Genomic DNA, 18,809 nt, shown 5'->3' on the forward strand with positions numbered 1-18,809 from the left:
TGTATTTTTTTCTCAAGGTTGGTGTTCAATTCCTCAGTACTTTGATTAGTTCAACCTCTTTTTTCTTGTTTTCACTTTTTGACCCCTTTTGCCCTTTCTTGCTTGCGTTTGCGCAGTGAGCTACCCATCTGTCTAGCGCTTGCTAATAACTATAGCGATCGTTTTGGATAGTAGCGAAAACTTGATGATCTAATCTGATACCGTCCACACTTCTCGTTCTGATCTGTGGTTGTTAAAACATGAAAAACGAAATAAATTTAAACCACTTCTGTTAACAAAGCAAAAGTAAACCGTTTTCATACTTACACCAAAAAGAAAAGGAAAGCACCAATTTAAAATTAAGTCAGCTACTGATAGTAAATAATTCAATTCAAGTCTACTTTTAAAACAGTTGGGCTCAAAACAACGTCAAGTTTTGAATTGGATCAGATTTCGAATCTGTAGAAAGGAGTATTATCGAGGAGCTTGCGTGTATATTTGTAGGGTATGACGCACCGCTCACTAGTGAACATCACAAGTGAGGTGACTGCAGTGGCAATAAAACATTTATTCAAATCAGGAGGAGGATCTCATGCATTGTGTATTAGGTCCTCCTTTTGGTTATCTGAGGACGGTTTTATTAACGGCACTGATGACTCATTCGATACTCCTGAAGAAGAGGAGCTGTTCACACTTTTGGTCGATATGAGGAACCCTTCTGTCTCCTCCTCGTCCTCAGCGTCCGAGAGAGAGGGACTCGACTTTCCATTTCTCCTTAATCCACATTTGGTTTTTGGTATCACAATTGGAGATTGGCTGCTCTTACTTGACTTTGAAAAGTTCTCTGGAATTAGCGTGGCTGAGAAGAGACTGAAAACGACCAAGATGGCCCCTATTGCAAAAGCAGGACCTGGTATGTAATCATTGTCTGCCGACGCCACTTGGGTCAGCTCTTGAGAACTACCAGCGGCTGGTGGTCCGTTCAACTGACCATGAGCTGCTCCTTTAGCCGACCCATTCATGCCATCGACCGGCTCCTCAAACTTCAACTGGATGTCAAAGAGGTAGAAACTGAATCCGAAGAGTGCTGGTCCCAGCCCACTGCACAGACCTCTTACTCCAGCCACTATGCCTTGCACTACACCCTGTTGGTCTGGCTCCGCATTAGTGGACACCAGTCCAGATATTGCTGGGTAGACTATACTGGACATTGCAGCCAGACAACCAGCACACCAGATCATCCAGCGCTCTCTTGACACCGCAAACCATGACAGTTGCATCAGTTGAAACACCAGGCCACAAAGAATTGTTTTCTTGTTGCCTATGAACTTCACTAAGAAGCTCAAGAAGAGACTTTGTGCAAATACGGACAGGATTCCAACGACAGCAATGAACACGATAACTTCTCCTCTTGAGAAGCGTATAACTTGCTTGAGATACAAAAACAGAGAAGAAAATTGTCCCGCTTCAGGAATGTAGGACAAAAACACAGTCCCACACACTAACATCACCACCTGATCTTGTCCGATTTTTCGGAGAGCAGCGAAGGGATCTGCCGTGTCCCACGATATTGGTTTTCCCCAGGAGACGTTTCGGATTTTCTCCGGCAAGGATTCTGGCACCGCAACTAAGATGAAAAAGAGATCTAGAGCTGAAATTGCAGTGGCCAGCGCGACAACTAGCATGTCATTGTACTCTTCCGCTAAACGATCGCCGATTGCGGGACTGAAAATGATGCTTGCAGCAAACGTGGCAGCCACCATGCCATAGGCTAAACTTCGCTCTTCAGGCGCAGTGACGTCTGCGACATACGCGAGAACTACTGAGAAAGTCACTGCAAATATACCTGACATGGCAAAAACTGTAAAAAACCACATAGAACTTAACATCATTAGGGGAATTGGCATGCACGTAAAAAATACACTGATGAGGAGAAAAGATTTTCGGCCCCAGTTGTCGGAGAGGGCCCCGAGGAGGGGAGCCGACAGGAAAGACAGCATTCCTTTAATTCCCAGTACTATTCCGTTCATTAGAAAAGAGTGTTGTGGAAAAGTTTCGATGGTGAGTGCGAGCATAGGCGAGGTCAGGAGACCCCAAGCGAAGAACTCGAGGAAAATGACGACAAGTGCGTGCGACACACTCGGTTTGCCAATGCCCATGCCTGAGCTCTCGCGAAGTTTCCGCCTGATGGTTCCCGGGAGACGCTTGGCAACCATGATGCTTTTCTTCGACCCTATTTTGGTCGTCGGAGGGCAAAACTGCTCCCCAAAAACTATTAAGAGGGAACGCCGAATGGTGGATTACTGCTATTGTTTGATGATTTCAAAGAGGAGTCCAGAAGGTTGTTGTTTCGTTTCTTCAAAACCAATTTTTTGAACTGAATAGCTGAACTAAGTGTTATGTAACCATTCATATAAACTCTGAAAAGCAGCAAACCCTCTGCAAAAGATAAGTGAAACTCTGATGATCCAACGTAACATGACGGATAAATCAAATACGATATACGTTGCAGTGTCTGAATACAAAATAATATGCACATCAGCTTCAACCAATAAATTAATACTAATGAACTAACAAAAAGATCAAGAAACGATAATTGACATATAAAAATATACACAAATTCTTTGATACACGAATCAGTCCCAAACGACAAATTACGTTGCGCTTCGCTAGCTCTTGAATAACCTCAGTTGTTCACAGCTGTCCAAAATAGAGTTCTCGAAGGCACTCTCGGAGAACCTAGCGATGGAGCTCCTCGCTCTCACTCCTATCTCCTGTCTCTGCTCTTCACTCATAGTCAAACATGTGAGCATTGCTTCTGCGTAAGTTTCAGGCGAGTCAGCTAGAAATCCGGTCGTGAAAGGAGGCTCAGGGGTCACAATGTCTAGTTTTGGACCTCCGCTGTTGTGGGCGATGACTATGCAACCACTTGCCATCATTTCAACCACGCCTGACAAAAACACAAATACTCTGAGCAATCGTTCAATTCCTTAAACATATGGTTAGGTCAAAACTAATTGGTACAAGATTAATGGTAGATCTTATCGATTTTCATGTCTGAACTGAACAAGCCACTCACACACATCCATCTACAAATAAAATATAATAAATACGATATAGCATGTAAAAGCGCATACTATGTCTCACATTGATATTTTTTTTCTATTCAGAACAGTCCATTCTATTTTGACACAGTTCGCCGCTCTCAAAAGTGCATAATTATGCTGGGCAGTCAAGCGTTGATTTGACTATTTCCGTCCGCATATACTCCATCGTTTTTTATTTGTGTAGTAGGGTTGGAATAGAGTTAATGCGTCAAGGCAGACAAAGCAGAGATAATTGTATAAATAGGCATAAGACTGTTCCGATTACAACGATTCCATGTTATGAAAGGAACATGTAGAAAAAAAGCAACGACAGAAATGTTAGGTCCCCGATTTTGAGCAAAAAGTGTTCCGACTACTTCACAAAGTAGGGTTTTGAAGCTTCATTTGATCTCAGAAGCGCAAACCTAAATTGGGCAATTGAAAAATCCGAACTGAATCTTCGCCTTCTATAATCATTATTTTTCAAAAAATGTTTAAACTTAGAAATTGAAAAATGCAGAGAGTCTCATATGATAACCACATTTTATGCCCTACATGCTTCTTGAGCCCCTTTCAGGAAACTAAATAAGTTATATGCCCCTTTCAGGAAACACCATACGCCATTGTTGATTCCCTTCACTTCGTGATAAAATCAGGGCCGTTGGCTTGTTGATGCTCCTGGTAGGCTGTAATCATTGGACTCAATTGATTTAGTTATATGAATTTGTACAATGTGATTGAATTTTAAAATACCTGCTGGAATATAAATTAAGAATAAATAAATAAATGAATATGTGGTCGGACGAACAATAAGGAGTGAAAAGGAAAATGCGCTCCCACTGACAGACCTATTCCGAAGTGCTCGTTCCACATGGTGTGCAGACCAACCACACTCCTCTGCAGTCTGTCTAACAGTTCACTAAATGACACATTCTTCGAGAACTGCACGTGTGTTTCCACTTGCAACTCCCTCGCCAGATGTCTCAGTCCCTCCAACAGTCGCTCGTCCGCTTCGTGTCTCACAGATCCCACAATGTCTAATTGGATCTCATCTGCAACATTAAAACTTGCAAGTATTAAAACATAGCCGATCGAAGATTGGAAAAGAGTAACGAATGCAAGTAAACATTAAAAAATTCTGACTTTTTTTTGAAAAAATCTCAACTTTCCAATTTCAAAGAAAAAATAGATGCCCTTTAAGCTCTTTGAATTTCTGAAACAATTTATGATCGGCGCTTTTTTGATAATATGAACCCAATTTGAGAAAACTGGATCAAAAGGTAAAGTTTTTATTCCGCTAGGAAATCTTTAAAATTAAATTCCACTTTCGAAACTAGAAATCGTTCACGTTTTTTTGCACCATTTCCACGTTCGTATTTAGAGAGTGCTATTTACGTCACTTTCAGCAGATGATTTTCAATGAACTCAAAAATTGCATAAACACCTAAGTGCATTCATAAATGCATCAATATGTATGAATGCACATCTGGAGTTATTAAAGACTTTTCCGTTAAAAAAATCAGCAAGACCTATATAAGAGTCTTCACTACGTTCGTTACCTTGAACTAAATAGAGCTCGACTAGCATAAAAATTTGAAAACCTGAAATTGTATCCTAAAATAGCATAGTTTTGATAGCTTTATTTCTCAGAAATACAATAACAATCCTTTCATATTGAAACTTGCATTTCTGAGAAATTGAAAACGTATTAGTTAATAAAACTGGACAAATTATGCACCCAACAAGCAAATGAAATTTCTTAAATTTAAGAAGTTTTGATCAGTCACACCCCAACCTGTAATGGCTTGAACCGAGCTCTGAGTGCTGCACAAATTGCGAAAGGCGCAAAAACAACTGTGATTTACGTTTTTTTGTGTGTATATCAGGGATGGGGTAAGGAAATCTAAGATTTTCTCGAATGGGAAAGGGGGGGGGGGGGGTGATTTTCAAATACTTTGTTGACATTTTTAGGCCTTGAATTTAATTTTCCGAGCTCTCGAATATCATTATAAAGACCCTATTTTGACCAAAATTTCTTCGCATCAGACAAATTTTTGAAAGAACAGGCCAAAAAATGGGCTCTTTTTTTATAGCGCGTTCCCGCTCAAAATTAAAATACATATTGGCGCCAAAGGCGCTCTTAGAAAAATTTCAAAGTCCGCCTCCACCCCTAAATTCTCGCACCTAAGTATGATGATTTTAAAAATTTGACAAAAACTGACGGATATCTTTAACTATCCCCCCTTTTACAAAGGGGGATTTGATACCACGTACAAATTTACATACGCTTAACCATTGAATTATTTCTTTATAGGGGTGGCATTGCGTTACTAGGTACCCTAGGGGGGAATAGTTAAAGAGATCCGATTTTTTGTTTTTTATGCTAAATGTTTTGTTTTTTATGCTAGTTGATACGATTTTCTTAAAACTTTTATGCTAGTCGATACACCGCCAATTAAAAAGAAAACTTAATTAATACATACAACCAGGGGGAAATTTAGGGGGGGCGGACGCCCCCCCCCCCTCAGGGATTCGACCCCCTGCCAACCCAAAGGGTCCCCCTTTGGTACTTTTTAAGAAATCCATTTTTGGCCGACCGACCCTAAAATTTTTCTAAAGGCGCCAATGCATACTTATTTTGAGGGGGAGCGCGCGCCAAAAAAACGCGATTTTTTTGTCAAAATTTTCCAAAAAGTGCCCAAAAACGGCTTTTTTGACCTGTTTTTTCAAAAAATTGCCTGCGGCGCAGAAAATTTGTCCAAAACAGGGTCTTTTTACTGCTTTGGGAGAGCTCGGAAAATCAATCTGATCGACCTAAAAAAAAAAAAAAAGTCGTCAAAATTTTCGAAAATTTTTTGAAAATCCGCCCCCCCCCCCTCGAGAAAATCCTAGATCCGCCCCTGCATACAACTGAAACAATTCATTGCATTACAGAAACCAGTTAATGACTGAAAAATCTTAAATCGCGAGTATAATTCAATTAAAAAAAAACTTAGTGCATCATACGCAAAAATTTATTATTATTATGAATAGGCTAAAACTTGTTTGAAGGGATTATAATGGAAAAAGCTAAATTTTCAATCTGACCTAGCGGAAAGTGTGGGTGAGTAGCCGACAACTTCTCCAGCAGAACTTTCAGAGCTCTAATCTGCAGAGCATGATCTTTCTCCGGTCTGAACTGGGCAACAGACACTATGTAGTAAGGCGGCACTGCTCTTTCTAGCTTGAGAGAGAAGAAATTGTTCAAATCGCAAGGCGGATACACCACGAAAGTCCGGTCAGGAATATTCCACAGCTCCTTGATATGATTATTTGTCCATGACGAATTAGTGAACACTATGTCTGATCTACGCCCCATGATTCCATATAACTTCGCGAACAACTTGTAATAAATCAGTTTAGCTCTCTTCAAAATCGGATATGAATTGATGACTTGCGCGTTATTATGGGCACTTTTGCCGCTATGGACGAGTTGGATCATGTCCACACTTATGGTCGGGTAATGGACATAACTGCATGTTCTACACCCGACCAATAACTTGAAAGTGGCCACTGCGAATGAATAGCCCATTGAGTCTATCAATAAGTCAGGGGAGTGTTTGAACAAAGCTTCCCCAGCCATCAAAACAGAGCCCAAGCTTTGACCTAAGAGGGTGAATCGCGGCCACGTAGAAGCCTCAACTAGCCATCTGCTTCGTAAAGACACAATCGAAAAGCGACTTGCATCGATGTCCAAATTGAATCTGTTTTTCACATTGCGCGCCAACTCCTTTTCTGTATCTGGCAACTCATCCCCTGTGTACACGACTATGGACCACTTCTGACCATGACCGTCGGAAGAGCCACTGGCCATCCTCTCCTGGATATATCTGACCCACACCCATAAAACCCTCTCTCCCCCTCCCCCCGCATTGCAGTAGGGGTGTAGAAATGCAACCCTCAAGTGGCCCTTCCTCCGGTAGACGAATCTTCTCACTCTGGGAAATAAGAGAATCAGCAACAGCAAAATAAACAAAATCACATTGAACATACCTGAAAAAAAAGGAATGATTTAATCATGAATGAATGACAATAGAGCGTTGACACAAAACAATTTAAACTTATGACTTACGCCAAAAAACCCGCTATGTTTACCGTCAATTTTTCTTTCGTTTGAAGACTAATGCCACCTTTCTTGATACAGTTCAAAATTGTGTTTAATTATGAAAAGATGACAATAGAGCGTTAACAAAAAACAATTTAAACTTATGACTTAAGCCAAAAAACCCGCTATGTTTACCGTCAAATTTTTTTTCCTTTGAAGACTAATGTCACGTTTCTTGATACATTTCAAAATTTGTGGTCAGGATTTGACGTTTTGGCTAAATAGACAGCCTAAAGAAATATATTTCATTTACGGAAAATCATCAAAACCAACTCAATCAAATGAGAGAGCTCTTGTGTTTCTTCACATTCTTCTTCGACGCCATCGGTGTTTTCTCTTTCGATTTACCACTCGCTTTGTTTTTCACATACTGCGCTTTCTTTTTGTCTGTTCCATTAAAATTGCTGCCAGACTTTGCACTTCGGCTGCTGTTTGAGAGGTCTTGCGTGTAAAATGTTCCCTGTTGGTTTTTGTTCTTGTTCATCTTTTCTTTCTTGAAACACCTGGCAACCCTAAAATCAGACAGCAGTTCTACACTGTTAGTGCTACATTTATGCATAATATTATACACTGATAAACCATATGTTGAATTATTTTTTCATACCGTATTTGTCTGAGAAGAGCCGCCCCGATTAAAATAGGCCTTTGATCAAACTACTCCATGAATTGAAAAAGGAAAAGACGCTCTCGCATAATAGACGCTTTCAGTAAAAAAAATCTACTCAAAGGAGTTTATACACAGAGGCAAAGCAGAGCTTTGGCTGACTTGCGATACAGCGCAAGCACAGCATTGCAAGCTAGCGAATAGAAAAAGAGACGAAAATAACAAAATCAAAACAAAATTGTGGGAAAAAATTCGAAAAAAGTCAAAAAACACAAACAGCATTAAATTAGTTTTTAGTTATTACCGATCGGCCAATAAGCCAACCATGCGAGATTAGACAACCATTGAGCCGAAAACAAGAAAACTCCATAACAACTCCATAATAAGACTTTGCATTACAGACTACCCCATTTTTGTTATAAAATTTTGCAACAGAGACTACCCGATTTTTTAATCAATCATTTTTACCCTTGAAGCGACACAAATCAAGGTAACTAAATCAATGAAACAAGAGCCAAAATATTTAGGCCTAAGAAAGCTTTTAACCACAAAATCAGGGCTATTAATTTTATAAATTACAGGAAAACTAAAACACTTGCATCTCCGATGAAAATTGCTGCAGGCAAAAAAATCCAAAATGTGGCAACTAATCCGACAAAACATAAGCAAGGAAACAAAAACCCGACAATTCGATTAAGGTGCAGAGACAATCGCGTTACCTCTAGGCCTAGTGGGAAGGAGACTCGAACATTCGAGGTGCATTAACAAAGAAACTTCAACTTGAATTTCCATTTGTAAGAAAAATAGTATACGGGACAGTTGGAAAAGAGTAATGAATGCAATGAAACTGGAAAAAAACCGACTTGATTTTTCAAAAATCTTCAACTTTTGAATTTCGAATAAAAAATTATCACGACCTATAGAAGAGGCTGAACTAAGTTTATCGCCTCTTAAAAACCTAAGGTTTATAACTTCGCAACAATTTATCAAAGTTTCTGAAAAATTATTTTGTAAACACTTTCTCTCCCTCCACAAAGAAAGACTATCAACTTTTGAACTATTGACATAACCTCATTGAATACTTGTTTAGAGTCTACTGCAGCGCTGACTCAATGCACAATAGTGAATTTACCACTTGAGGCGAGAAGACGGCGATAACATCATTTAGCCTAACATTCTTGTTTTCTTCGACCCAATATAAATACTGACTCACAGCAAGCACTATGTGCACAACTTTCCTTGAGTGCAGGTTATTTTCAAGTTATTTGCACCAATTAGACTAATGAATTTGCTTTAACATCAAAAAAAATTCTGTGATACTGAAAAATCTGAATCTTTCCTGTCATGTACCCCCAAAATGAGACTAAATAACAAACTGATGTGCCTTAAATCAAATGGCCAGGTACTCTATTTTAGCCATTCGAATTCCTTACATCAACTCGAAATTAGACAACCATTTGGTAGGATGGATAACCGAAAAAAACTTCAATTATAGCCTAGTTTTCCTTTTTTTGTTCTCACTTGATGCGTTTGTTTCTGAAGAAGTGCTGCTGTGCTTTGAGACAGAGCATGAGTGGTTCCTGTGAGTTGAACTGCACATAGCCCAGTCCCTTGCACTCTCCACTACCACTGTCTCTGATCAGCCTCACAGACACTATCTCCCCAAACTGTCTGAAGGAGAGACGCACTTCCTCCTCGTCCGAGTCCCTCGGTAGTTGCGACACAAACACCGACATCCTCAACACAACCACTCTCAATAAGCATCAATGTGTACATGAATGTCATGGAATGCGTTCTCCTACTTTTAGCCTCAAAAATGTTATCTAAAAAGGGTTCATTTTCTTAGGCGACTGCTTCACATATCAATTAAATTAAAAAAATAGCACATCTACTCATTTTTATCAAAAAATTAATTTTCCAAAGAGCCTTAGAAAAAAATGCCACCGAAAAAACAAGCCAGCGCGATTGATCTGATCTACTCAATAAATCTAATAAAGCCTCTTTTATCGACGTTCGTTCAACTTTTACAAGTGTCATTTAGGAAAAAAGACAAACTGCTTCTAATAATACTCTTGCTTATCAAAAAGATATAGACAAAGCTCCAGTCTTGCTTTTTAATTCTGAGAGAATAATCAAAAGACAGATGACATTCAAAAACTACCGTGCCATAATAAAATCAGCAAGACTTTTTCGAAATCAATTACCTGCAAGGAAATTTTAAAACGAAATTCAAAATACACTGAAAAACACTTAAATCGTCGACAAAACCGCGTGCTGAGTCGACTATGCCGAAACAAAAATGCAAAACGAACAGTTTAGCCAAGTTTGCACACAGAGGCGAAGCAGAGCTTTGCATCACTTGCGCTACGAAACTGAATGACTATCACTTCTTGCAGATAAACCGACAAATCGAGAAAAAAAATTCACGAAATTGTTTTTTCAAAAAGTATACAAATTCCACATAAACAAAACCTTGGAACTCAAGTACCTGCACCTTTAGAATATAACGAAACAGAGTCGAATCGACTCATATATAGCATGACAAAACATTCGACTGAAATACTTGAAAGCCACAGAAAATTCGTTTTGCAAAAAGATCAAAAAAACTGGTCAAAAAAAAATTTCCTTTTATGTCTTGACTTCTTCTTGAATTCTTTTCAAGAAAAAATGCATAGAAATTAAAAACAGCCAATAGACACTTGGAAAATAGTCAATGAACCCAAGTGAAAAAAAAACAGACTTGTCAATTGAAAAATCTCAAAATTCGAATTTCAAAAAAAAAATGATGGCATTGAAGAACTTCAAACTTCTAAATCAATTATGATTGACACTTTTTTGAGAAAGTTAACCCAATTTGAGAAAACCGGATCAAAAAGTAAATTTTTTATTCCGCTCAAAAAATTTGAAATTAAAATTCTACTTTCGAAACTAGAAGTCGATCACGTTTATCGTGAGCTTTAGTCCGCGCTAAGGCCATTAGCGCTCTTTCGTAATTGGAGAGCATAACTTACCTTATTTTAGCAGATGAATGTGAACTTAATTCAAATAATGCAAATATACCTAAAAGCATGCATAAACACATTAATTTGTATGAATGCGATTCTGTGAATTGTTGAAAATTCCTGAACCAAAAACATCGACCTATATAAGAGTTTGAAAGATTCTTTTAAAATGAATGTTACATAAGTATCGAAAAAAACCTAAAAAGCGGTAACAAAGCCGAAAAGTCTTGAGGAGACACACTTTAGGCCGAAAAAAACTAGCCTTCAGACAGTTGTAAAAGAGTCAAGGAACGCAATTAAGCAGAAAAAAAACTGTCTAGTCTTTTTTAAATTTCAAAGAAAAAAATAGATGCCGTCAAAGCTTTTCGAACTTCTAGAACAATTGATGACTGGCTTTGTTCGACAAAATAACCCAATTTGAGAAAAACGGATCAAAAGATAAATTTTTTTACTTCGCTAGGAAGCCTTAATATTAATTTCCATTTCCGAAGCTAGAAGGCCATCACGTTTTTTGTGAATTTTTATTTTAACTTTCGCTGTTCGATAGTGGAGTTTGCAAAGGAAGTGAACTGAATTTAAAAAGAAATCAAAACTCAAATCGCGAAAAAATAAAAGTGAGCCTGAAAAAAAGGCATCGCGACCTATGAAAGACTCAACTACGTTTATCGAATCTTTAAAAACCATTTAATTAAAAAGCAGCTCCAAGCCAGCACTGAACCCATTACCTTTGTCGTCGCAAGCATGGTCGTTACCTCCAAAATAAACAGGCTAAATTGGTATCTGTAAAGTGAGCAAAGGGTTCAACTATTTTGGTTAATGTTCCGATTCGCTAACGCTTGCTGTTCGCCAGCGTAGTAATCACATCAGGTCGCGCAACCATTATATTAAAGGTTGTAATCTAATTTAAGAAACGAACTAAAACGCCGAAAAGTATTTTAAAAAAACTATTCAAAATAGTTTTGACAATTTTTCATGTCAATTTTATTACAGATTATTACCGAATGCTTAAGAGGGTGAGAAAGACTTTTTAAAATTTCTCGACAGCGTTCAATCGTTCTCATCTAATATCAACGAAAATTAAAGGTAAAATATTAGAAAAATGAGCCGACAGAAACAAAGCCGACAGACTTCGGTTCTGAAAAACCTACCGAAAACTTTCGGCCCAGATAAAAAACTTTGCAACTCTTAACGTCCACGGGCAAACCTTAACGTCTAACGGTACATATGCAGTTAATACACTCCAACCATGATAATAATTCAGCGGTATAAAATTTACCATTGGGCTATTCTGTTAACAAAGTTATTTACAGGATAAAAAATCTAGTACCCGGTTGTAATATCCGTGCTTATCGCAAGGGTCAAAAAGAACAAATCCTGTCCAAATACAGGTTGTGACCGGATTCGAACCACGGATCTTCGAAATACTAGGCATGGACGTTAACTGTAGACCAAACGTACAGAACAACCACAGTTGCATAGCCCTAAGTAAAAAAAATAATATATAGTTGAATTGTACCAATAAAGTATATAAATTGCTTAATTAAAAATCATGAACTTACAAGGGAACCATAGTAGCCTAAAAAATTTCGGTTTTAAATTTTACACTAATAGATGTTTTTATAAAATTTACTGACTCAAATTAGAGATAATATATCAACAACGGTATCATTCCTCCTTGCTCTTCCAACCACACCCTTGGAACTCTTTCCGAAAAAATCAAAACTCTTAGAATCTTAGTGTCAAGACTGGTTTGACTTCTTTTTTTGCTATCAAAAATTCTTCAAAAACTACTTCGTATGAACTCTTCTGACCCACGCAAACTCTTTCTCCACGCAAACTATGGCATAAAAAATCGATTTTTCAACATTTCTTTTTGTAGAGGAGCAACAAATTAAAAGTGCATGGAATGGAGCTTTTCAAAATTGTAAATGGGCGTAAATGATGTTTAAACACAGAGGCGAGGCTTTGCTTCGCAAACAATAGCGAGAACACGACAAAAAAGCAGCTCTATCAAGTGAAATAAAAAGTAGAAATAATCCTCGAAAAAGCAAAACATTCGGCTGCGTCTGAGATTCGAACCTGCAACCTACAGATTAAGACTCTCACGCCCTAAACACTCAGCCACGGCAGTTTATTAGGTAACAGCCAAACACTAGTCACAAATAGAGCAGAGAACAGATACTATGCAATTTCCAATGCTACAGTGAAATTTCCAAATAAGTGAACACTTTTATTTGCGAGATAGGTTAGAACAAAAGGGTTCGTAACAATACACTAAGCTGACGCTAGTGTAAAAAGGACGTTTAAGACATATTGAGATTGCCTACTTTTTTGAATGAATGTGAATCAACTGACCTTGCATTGCACGTGTGCTTGTCGCATGCCAAGTTAGCATTCAAGTGTCTGTTTCCTAATTTCAACCCATTGAAGTGTTTGGCTGCCTCGGTTGCGGCCTTTGCTTCTGAAAACACCACATAGACACAACAGTGAGTAACTGAGTCGCTGAAGGACATCCGTCTGGCTGCCACCCCCTTGGACATGTTGTCCCTGCTGCCGAAAATGTTGCGGAATCTGATACTGCACACTTGTCCTGAACTCACAATACACCAATATTAATTCTCAGAAGCGTATTCGGCTCTTTTCCAGTCCCCCTTTAATTTTTCGGAAACTCAATATATGAAAGCCTATTAAAATGTTTTTCATCTTATAAACTGCTTTAAACCGTGTTAGCATGAACAAGTGAACAACTTTTTACATTTCCTTACAAGCAAATTGCCGTGTGAACCATTTTTGAACACCTTTATATTGTTATTTTACTAGGGGGTGGAAAACAGGAAAAAAGCCGCGTATTCTTAACTCAAAAAAGAAAAGTTGGTCAGAATTTTTTGGTTCCTGAGAATGTGAGCAGATGACTTAGGTCTTGACTCCATATTCCTCAAGAAACTACTAATAGTTTGAAAAGAAAAATCAGTTCACTTGAGAAACCGTTCCGAATTTCCGAACAGCAAAATGTTTCAAGAAGCTTGGTTGAATCACGACTGAAACTTCTTCGTCAATAAGTAACACTTAATATTTATGTGATTATTGATTTAGCGAGCAAAAAAACAAGCCAATTATTGAGTTCATTGCCATTATTTTCTAGGAACACAAAGAGCAATTAAAATCAAATCTAATAGAGCGAACGTACCTAATTTTCAACCAATATTTTCTAACTACAAGAAAAAAAAAAGAAAAAAAAACATATATATATATATATATATATATAATCGTTTCTGTATACCAGGTTAGCAAAACGACAGTTACGTATGTTGTAACATGAGAAGGTATAAAACCACAACATCCAGAGATATCGTTACAACATCGGCAACAGAGCAATCGTTCTTCACCAATGATCCGATCAAGGCAGACGATGGAGCTGAAGCGATGCCTCTAGCGTATTTCAAACAAGATCCAACTAATTAATTCAGTACTCACCAAAAGCTCCGCAGAGTTTCTTCAGCTCCTGCTGCTTCACAGCTAGAGGGAAGTTTCCCAGAAACAGAGTCCGTCTACTCTCCTCCCCCTCCCTCTCTTCCCGCATGCTCTTGAAGTCTTTCCTCGACTGTCGGAAACTGGGCTGCAATTTCACATCCTTCACAGCCTGTGTATCCAGTTGGGCTAATTTGGAGTCTTCGTGTGCAAACACTTTTGGATCTATTTTCTGTTTCTTGGGTCTATTTTTGAGACTTGGCTTCTCTTTTCCCCCAACATTTTCTCTCAACAAACTTTTTGATTCTTTGTGACAGGAAGAGCTCGAAATATGTGAACTTGACCTTTTCCGACCAGTAAACTCTAGTTCTCGGTCAAAGGAGGAATCGAATGGTTCATTCAAAGCTTCGATGGAAGGCGCCGGCCTTGAGTTTTTGAGAGTATTGCGCAGAACTCTTGCTTTGTCTTTCAGATCACTGAGGAAACTCTTGGCAGACATATTCACTAAGTTTTCATCAACTGGCCTGTTCAATTAACAATGCCATTCGTCATCAAACATACAATCATCTGGAAAAACAAATTACTCATTTGAGCCAGAACATTTCTAGACATTGAAAATTATAAATATTTGACCAAATTAAACAAAGAATAAAAAAAATGAAGACTAAAAAACTAGAAAACAAAAGCACTAATTGAATTCCATGTAGACAGCGAAAAAAGTCTCAAACCTACACAAGTGTTTTAAGCTTTCAAAGTTATCAGGAACTGATTCCAAATCTACCTCAATTTCGAGTGGTTCTGAAAAAATGTGTTTCAGATGCGATCTCCAAAAAAGGTAATCCTGGTCAACTTGTTGGCTTAATCGAGCGAAATGTTCGTACCATTTGATTGGTGAAAAAGAGCTGGGCGAAGCTTCGTATAAAATTTCTGGACTAGCACTGAACTCAAGGGATGTTTGAAGCTCTTCAGTTTTCATATCGTCTGAACTGAAATCAGTTGAAGTCGGATTAAATATCAAGTTCAAGTCATTCTCAAATTTTTTCAACTTAGTGTTGATTTCATCGCATGCAGTTTTCCACATATCGAGTAGTTTCACTATACTAATTTTCAATTTTTCCGAGCCCCTGTTTACTATAATTGACAACAGAGCTCTGAGATCCGGAAATTCTTCTTCTAAATGACACGGCAATTGAACATCTCTTGTTATTAGTAACTGTTTTCTGTAGTTCAAATATTCTCTCAGTAAAGATAGCAACTTTTCTTCAATGGATTTCAAATCAGATAGCAACTTCAAAAACAACTGAGCCAACGCTTTGATAGACTGCTGCAACAACTTTCGATAGTTATCCGCTTTCATGTCTCATAAATAATTCATTCTGAAAAAAAAAATTGCTCAAGTTTGTTTTTACTCGGAGCTTTCAGTTTTAAAAAAGCGACGTGTTTCTTTTTCACATAAAACAATTGATCCACTTTGAAATTTAAGTCAGGAGAATGAAAAATACTCGACCCCACAAGACTTTCGATAGTTCATTTTTCAGCCTCAAATAGATTCGCATTGCAACTGTATTCCAACCTTTTCTTACCCCATTAACACATACTCTGTGTCCTTCTCGAGAGCAACTTAAGAGACGAGCAACCTTCTATTATGAGCAATGCAGGTGCTGCTTAAATTCCAATAGCCAATGGATCACCCAACCGAAACGCTAAATTAAGTTGTTGCGTTACCCAGCTAAAAATTTGCAAAAAATTCGGATAGAAAAATGAATTATAAAAGGCATTTGACATTTTCGGAAAAAAATTTGCAAGAAAAACACTGTTGATTAGACTGAATTAATGCCTCAAAGTACCCTGAAATTGCAAAAATATGCAAAATTCTTCGATGGATTTTTTTTTGATTAATTAATGACGCCAATATTTTGTAACATATTATATTCTGCGTGAATGTGAAATAATAAATGCGAACATTGACACTGAAAACGAATTTTTAGTTCAGTGTTACTTAAGTTAGGGTATCAGTTGGACACAAAAAATTATCATGTAGACACAAACTAATCAGTTAAATTCACCAGACAAATTAATCAAAGAAAACAACAGAAAAAGAGGCTCCTACAGTGAATGAACTTGTTGTACGTTAACAGCTCAGGCTTTCTACGAGATCATCAAAAAAAGTCACGCAAGAAGAGGTAAGAAGTTTGATTTAAAAGCATGGATGATGGAGCTCTTCCATCCTCTTTTATTTCATCCCATGTCAGTTGACTGGTTCGAGCGCCTCCAACATGATGATGCTGTTGCCTCTGACGACCACCATTCCAATGTCGAAAGTCTCCCCCGTCTTCCGCTCTTCAATACTCTCGTCCATCACTATGTTCATGAAGGGGTCGAAGCCCCGCAATATGCCCTGCACTTTCCTGCCCCCATTCAGCTGCAGATTCACCCGCTTGTCCATGTACTTCTTCATCTCGGGAGGGTGGGCCTTAGACATTACTCTCACAATCTGAAACGAGCCAGTACTTCCAAGTATCAGTCAATTAAATACTAATTTACATATACTCTTTAACTGACATTCAATCTTCTATACTGTCAGTTTTACACCATTTTTCATCATCACGTCAATTATTTTCTGTCAAAATGTCAAAAGCTAAGCTTATCAACAGGTTTTCATAACTGACTCGCTCTGCGACAATTGAAAACAAAAACTGCAAAAAATTTTGAACAAAAAACGTATCAGTCCGAAAATACCCAAAATTATGGACTTCAATTTTTCTGGAGAAGAACCCTGGTGGCAATTGCGTCGGAATCTAGACAGGAAATACATTTCCATTTATATCGGTGTCGGTTAATTGAAACTGACCAAGCATCAATTGATGGTAAGAGGAGAGAGAGAGAGCGGATGCCATCAGCCACACATAGGGCGCCCAGCAGGCTCCACTCTCTCTCTCTCTCTCTCTCTCTCTCTCTCTCTCTCTCTCTCTCTCTCTCTCGCTCGCTCGCTCGCTCACTTACCTCCTAATTGGCAACAGCACACAAATCACAGACCACTTATACAATCACTCTCACACAGAACCATACTTATAGTGTATCATAAAAAAGCATTTTACTGCATGCTGATATGACAATTACCACTGCATTACAATAGGGGCTGAAAAAGTGACGACCATAAAATTATTCCATTATCATCGCTTTAATCATTAGCAGATGAAACACATCTATTGCACGGGTTAAAAAAATTCAATCAATTCTAAACATTTTTAAACACATCATATTCAAGTGCAAAAAAGGGATTTCGAAAAATTTTGATACAGTGTTTTTGATTTTAAAGCACGCTGCGACTGAATGATTTGAGGAAAAAAGACAGTAAACACTTATTCCTAGCTCGACCGACCTTTGATGTTTTCATTTTTCATATTTCTAATCTACTCCCACTTATGTTATTGCAGCTTCCTTTTCTCCTCTTCGCTGTACTGCAATAGCGATTAAATCCTTAGTGTTTCTCAATTCCAATGAAAAGCGTCATCAAATGCACCTTTTATGCCATTTTAATCCAATCTTATATCGCTTTACCACAACTCATTCGAACTCAGTTTAAAAGCAGGACACTGCTGCTGGCAGAGTATGCCTTCAAAGGAAACACTGAATGAACAAAAAACAAACAAAGCCTTGCTTGAAAACAACAAACACAGACTTCAATCTTCATCTCACTTTAATCACCCATCCATTATACACAAAAAGCAGTCGCGACCAATCTATTTCTGACCATCTCGCTACAACAACTACAATAAAACTCAATTTTATGCCTTCTAAATTTCTATGTAGGTCATCATCATCCTTGTGAAATTTATTTGTTCACCTTTCAAACAACTTGAACTGTTTCGCATACACACAACACAAAACTAAGAATGCCGACGGCTCTATCGCTGTTATGTTGTCTTCACTTATTTTCAGATGTCACACACAAGATTCTCCTGACTGCGTTTGTAGTTTTGGGTTCAGGAGTTGGTTTCGTCAATCTTAAACTTCTCAAAAACAGTCGAGTATTGGACTTGACGCTTTCCATTTACATTTTTTGGATAGTTTCAGCTATAATACTACTTCTTTATGTTTTCTTCTTAATAGCATTACAATTTTTCTTTTACATTCAGTCCAAGACACGACTTAACACACGTAACAAAACACTTTATTGCTCTATGTTTAGGGTCATTTTTCTATTCTATACAGTTATTTACTGCATTTCTTTCACATCAGCTCTCGTGCTTTATATTAAAGTTGTGCAACAAAGATCATCATTTGACATTGGGCCTTCGTTGTACTTGGGAGTGTATGATCAAATGGTGCCTGGATATTACCACCCATGTTTAGATTCCACTCATCAACTGGTGTCTAGCAAACATTGCGTCTGTGCTGAAGAATTCACAATTAACAGCGGGTAACAGTTTCCTATGTTTTCCAAAAAAAAAAACAATTTTTAAATGAAAGCTCACAAAATTTCCTCAGAGCCTATATTAAACATTAGTTTATGAACACGTCAA

At 38.0% G+C, this 18,809-nt stretch overlaps 4 protein-coding genes across 4 annotated transcripts; all 4 read right to left on the bottom strand.

Moving 5' to 3' along the window:
* Nucleotides 1–238: 238 nt before the first annotated feature.
* On the bottom strand, nucleotides 239–2,427 carry LOC134857195 (hippocampus abundant transcript 1 protein-like). Its single transcript, XM_063873573.1, has one exon. It carries the CDS (start codon nucleotides 2,193–2,195, stop codon nucleotides 570–572), a length of 1,626 nt encoding a protein of 541 aa, XP_063729643.1. The 5' UTR covers nucleotides 2,196–2,427; the 3' UTR covers nucleotides 239–569.
* A 54-nt stretch (nucleotides 2,428–2,481) lies between these two features.
* LOC134857198 (GDP-Man:Man(3)GlcNAc(2)-PP-Dol alpha-1,2-mannosyltransferase-like) lies at nucleotides 2,482–7,170 on the bottom strand. Its single transcript, XM_063873574.1, has 3 exons — nucleotides 6,153–7,170; nucleotides 3,914–4,117; nucleotides 2,482–2,929 (listed from the first exon to the last, which is right to left on the bottom strand). Exons 1-3 carry the CDS (start codon nucleotides 7,093–7,095, stop codon nucleotides 2,649–2,651), a joined length of 1,428 nt encoding a protein of 475 aa, XP_063729644.1. The 5' UTR covers nucleotides 7,096–7,170; the 3' UTR covers nucleotides 2,482–2,648.
* Nucleotides 7,171–7,361: 191 nt separating this feature from the next.
* Nucleotides 7,362–14,846, bottom strand: LOC134857199 (RNA-binding protein 34-like). The gene is made up of 4 exons (XM_063873575.1): nucleotides 14,290–14,846; nucleotides 13,171–13,405; nucleotides 9,335–9,550; nucleotides 7,362–7,721 (listed from the first exon to the last, which is right to left on the bottom strand). The coding sequence occupies exons 1-4, from the start codon at nucleotides 14,780–14,782 to the stop codon at nucleotides 7,487–7,489; spliced, it is 1,179 nt and encodes a 392-aa protein (XP_063729645.1). The 5' UTR covers nucleotides 14,783–14,846; the 3' UTR covers nucleotides 7,362–7,486.
* A 93-nt stretch (nucleotides 14,847–14,939) lies between these two features.
* Nucleotides 14,940–16,807, bottom strand: LOC134857200 (small nuclear ribonucleoprotein G-like). Its single transcript, XM_063873576.1, has one exon. The coding sequence runs from the start codon at nucleotides 16,763–16,765 to the stop codon at nucleotides 16,532–16,534; it is 234 nt and encodes a 77-aa protein (XP_063729646.1). The 5' UTR covers nucleotides 16,766–16,807; the 3' UTR covers nucleotides 14,940–16,531.
* Nucleotides 16,808–18,809: the final 2,002 nt, after the last annotated feature.

Source organism: Symsagittifera roscoffensis, chromosome 1, assembly GCF_963678635.1.
Source record: "Symsagittifera roscoffensis chromosome 1, txSymRosc1.1, whole genome shotgun sequence".
Classification (NCBI taxonomy): domain Eukaryota; kingdom Metazoa; phylum Xenacoelomorpha; order Acoela; family Convolutidae; genus Symsagittifera; species Symsagittifera roscoffensis.